This window comes from Peromyscus maniculatus, chromosome 22 (assembly GCF_049852395.1).
Source record: "Peromyscus maniculatus bairdii isolate BWxNUB_F1_BW_parent chromosome 22, HU_Pman_BW_mat_3.1, whole genome shotgun sequence".
Taxonomy (NCBI): Eukaryota; Metazoa; Chordata; class Mammalia; order Rodentia; family Cricetidae; genus Peromyscus; species Peromyscus maniculatus.
Genome location: NC_134873.1, coordinates 8,810,536 through 8,813,679, shown reverse-complemented (window position 1 = coordinate 8,813,679; position 3,144 = coordinate 8,810,536). Strand labels below are relative to the sequence as shown.

The 3,144-nt window shown below is 69.6% G+C and overlaps 1 protein-coding gene across 1 annotated transcript; it reads left to right on the top strand.

The window, feature by feature from the left end:
• The first annotated feature begins 397 nt into the window (after positions 1–397).
• Znrf4 (zinc and ring finger 4) lies at positions 398–2,443 on the top strand. The gene is made up of 2 exons (XM_006982256.3): positions 398–662; positions 993–2,443. Exon 2 carries the CDS (start codon positions 1,376–1,378, stop codon positions 2,360–2,362), a length of 987 nt encoding a protein of 328 aa, XP_006982318.2. The 5' UTR covers positions 398–662; positions 993–1,375; the 3' UTR covers positions 2,363–2,443.
• Positions 2,444–3,144: the final 701 nt, after the last annotated feature.

Sequence of the window (3,144 nt, the reverse complement as noted above, 5' to 3'; positions counted from 1 at the left end):
ACCCCGTGACGCCATGAACCAGAGACAATCCAGCCTGGTGCCCACGCCTTTAATCCCGGCAACTCGGGAGGCGGAGGCAGGGGGATCGCTGTGAGTTCTGGGCCAGCCTGGGCTACGTAGTGAGACCCCGTCTCCCGCCCCACAGGCCCCCGGCCGCCCCGGGACGCTGGGCGGGGAGGGATCCCCACCTCCTTCGCACCCGGGCAGAGGCTGCGTGCGCACCGCCCCTGCCTCCGTCACAGCCGACCGTGGCGGCAGCACTGACCGCACCACACGGGACCCGAGCCACACCACCCTGGTGTCACGCAGGCCAGAGCTCTGATTGGCCAGCGCTGGTCACACGCTCTCCCCCCTCAAGGCAGGACGGCCCCTCCCTGCACCCCACTCGGCTAGACTCAGAGGACAAGGCCAAGGTCATCACAGGAGGGAGAGAGCAAGGGCCATGGGGCAGGCCCTTCCCCAGGGTGCCGCAGTAGTGGGGAGCCAGGCCTCGGGTTAGAGGGCGGCACCTGGAGCTTCAGTTTTCGTGAAGATCTCCCCGCTAGAGTAAGAGTCCTCGGCTGCAGCACATCTATTCTCCACAGCCGCAAAGTGACGCTGGCCGTGGAGACCATGGCCCACTGGTGCCAGAGCCGGAGAGCGGGTCCGGATCCGTCTCCAAGGTGCCCAGAGTGGGGCTCCTTCTTAGTATCTGTGTGAGTGGGAGGGTGTGTCCCCTCACCAAAATACAAGCTCCTATCTTCCTGGGTTGTTCTGTTTGTCCTTGAGGTGGAGACGCTGAGCAGGGCGCAGTCAATCTGAGCCCCGAGTCCCTGTGGATGAGCCAAGGACTTACATGGGGCCTGGTGGGGGGTGGTCGGCAGGATTCCCCCTCCCTAGGGCGGCTGAGCGGCTGTGCCGGGGACGGAACAGCAGGGAACCCCGAGAATTCCTTGTGGGGCTCCTTCCTGTGCCTCAAGGCCCTGAACTCTGCCCTTGCGCCCGGATGCCAGTTTCTCCTTCCAGGAACTGATGTCACACGGGCACATCTGCGGGGCTCTTTTGGTAATGACCTCAGTCGGGGTGAAGTAATGAATGCGCCATCCGCCGGGAGTCCGCACTGCGCAGTGTTCTTGGGCGTGCGCGACACCGACGTCACAGAGGCCGGAAGCTTCTAGAACCCCGAGGTGTCATCCTCAGAGCTGGTCTCCGGGACACCAGGTGGGCCGCGCTGTCCCCGGGAGCCACTTCCGCTTGAGGCCCTGAGTCTGGCCACAGCAGGCGCCGCTCCCACCGCGCCACCGGCTCCCCGGGTGGCTCCGGAGATGCCCGAGGGGCTCCCGTGCCGTCCCACGCGGGACTCGGCGGCGCGCGACAGCTGGAGGTAGGGGCGGCCATGGCGCGGTCGGCGTGGGTCCGAGTAGCCCCGGTGGCCCTGGTGGCCCTCTGGCTGGTCCTGTCCCCGTCGTCCGCGGACGCGCAGGTTAACCTGAGCTCCGTGGACTTCTCGGAGCTCCCGGCGCTCCTCGGGGTCCCCTTGGACCCCCAGGGCGCACGCAGCTACCTGCTGGTGGCCAGGCCGGCCGACGCCTGCCTCGCCATCGAGAGCCCCGGGCCCGACAACAACTCACAGGACCCACTCGTGCTGGTCCGGCCCCTGGGCTGCAAGTGGGAACGCACGGGGCGGCGCGCGCTGAGGGCTGGAACCGCAGCAGCCTCCGCGCGCGCTGAGGACCCAGGGCAGCAGCTGCGCGTGTACGACGACCTGGAGGTGACCGTGCGCTGCGACCGGCCGGCGCGCGTCCTGCTGCCCCACGGGGGACCCTGTCCGGACCCCGAGTGTCACCCCGCCGTGGCAGCGTCCTGGGCGCTCGCTCGAGCCCTGGCCCTGGCCGCGTCCACGCTGTTCGTGCTGAGGCAGCTGTGGCCGTGGATCCGGGGCTGGGGGAGCCGGGGCACCACGGTGAAGACGCAGACGTGCCAGAAGGCGCAGGTGCGTACGTTCACGCGCCTCAGCGACCTGTGCGCCATCTGCCTGGACGACTACGAGGAGGGGGAGCGGCTCAAGATCCTGCCGTGCGCGCATGCGTACCACTGCCGCTGCATCGACCCCTGGTTCTCGCGCGCCGCGCGGCGCTCGTGCCCCCTGTGCAAGCAGTCGGTGGCCAGCACGCACGACGGCTCCACGGACAGCAGCGTGGGCGGCGACGATCCACCCCTGCCCGAACACTGCCCACCCATCTGGGCCATCCAGGCCCGGCTGCGCTCCCGCAGGCTCGAGCTGCTAGCCCGGACAGTCCCCTGCCGTCGCTGCAGCAGCACCACGTCCCTGGGCATGGCCGAGAACGTGGAGCCGTCAGAAGAGACCTACGAGCCCTCCTGACCCCAGCTGCTGCGGGGAGGGGCGGACACTAGGAAAGGGGTGCGGGTGGGTAGTGCCCAATAAAGTGTGTTTGAATCTGGAGGGCTCCCGCTGTCCCGGACTGCGCCGCGGGATCCAGGCGCCCGGGACGCGCCCCAGAGCAGCCACGCCCCTCATGCCCCGCCCCGCCCCAGCCACGCCCCGTCCCGCCCCGCCCCAGCCACGCCCCGTCCCGCACCGTCCAATCAATCATGGCCCCGCCCCAGAGTAGTCCCCGCCCCAATCTCCGCCCCGCCCCAGCCACGCCCTGTCCCGGCCCGCCCATTCATTAATCATGGCCCCGCCCCATAATAACCACGTCCCCATTCCCCCCGCCCCAGCCACGCCCCTCATGCCCCGCCCCAGCCCCGCCCCTCATGTCCCGCCCCGCCCCCGCCCCGCCCTATCCCGCCCGTCCATTCATTAATCACGGCCCCGCCCCAGAGCAGCCACTCCCCCAGAATAACCACGCCCCTCATTCCCCGCCCCACCCCAGCCACGCCCTGTCCCGCCCGCCCCGCCCTAGCAAGCCACACCCTGCCAAGCGTAGCCACGCCCCGTCCCCATCACAGCCACCCCCGGCAAGCATAACTAGTACTCGTTTTGCCCCGCCCCGGCATAGCCCCGCCCCGGCATAGCCCCGCCCCGGCATAGCCCCGCCCCGGCATAGCCCCGCCCCCACACCCAGCATAGCCACTCCCAGTCCTGCCTTGGGGTACGGGGGTGGGGTGGGGTGGGGAGGGGAGGGACCCTTTGAACAGCTG

What these genes read in the sequence shown, in the direction of transcription:
- Znrf4 (XM_006982256.3), top strand. Translation starts at nt 1,376, where the DNA reads ATGGCGCGGTCGGCGTGGGTCCGAGTAGCCCCGGTGGCCCTGGTGGCC.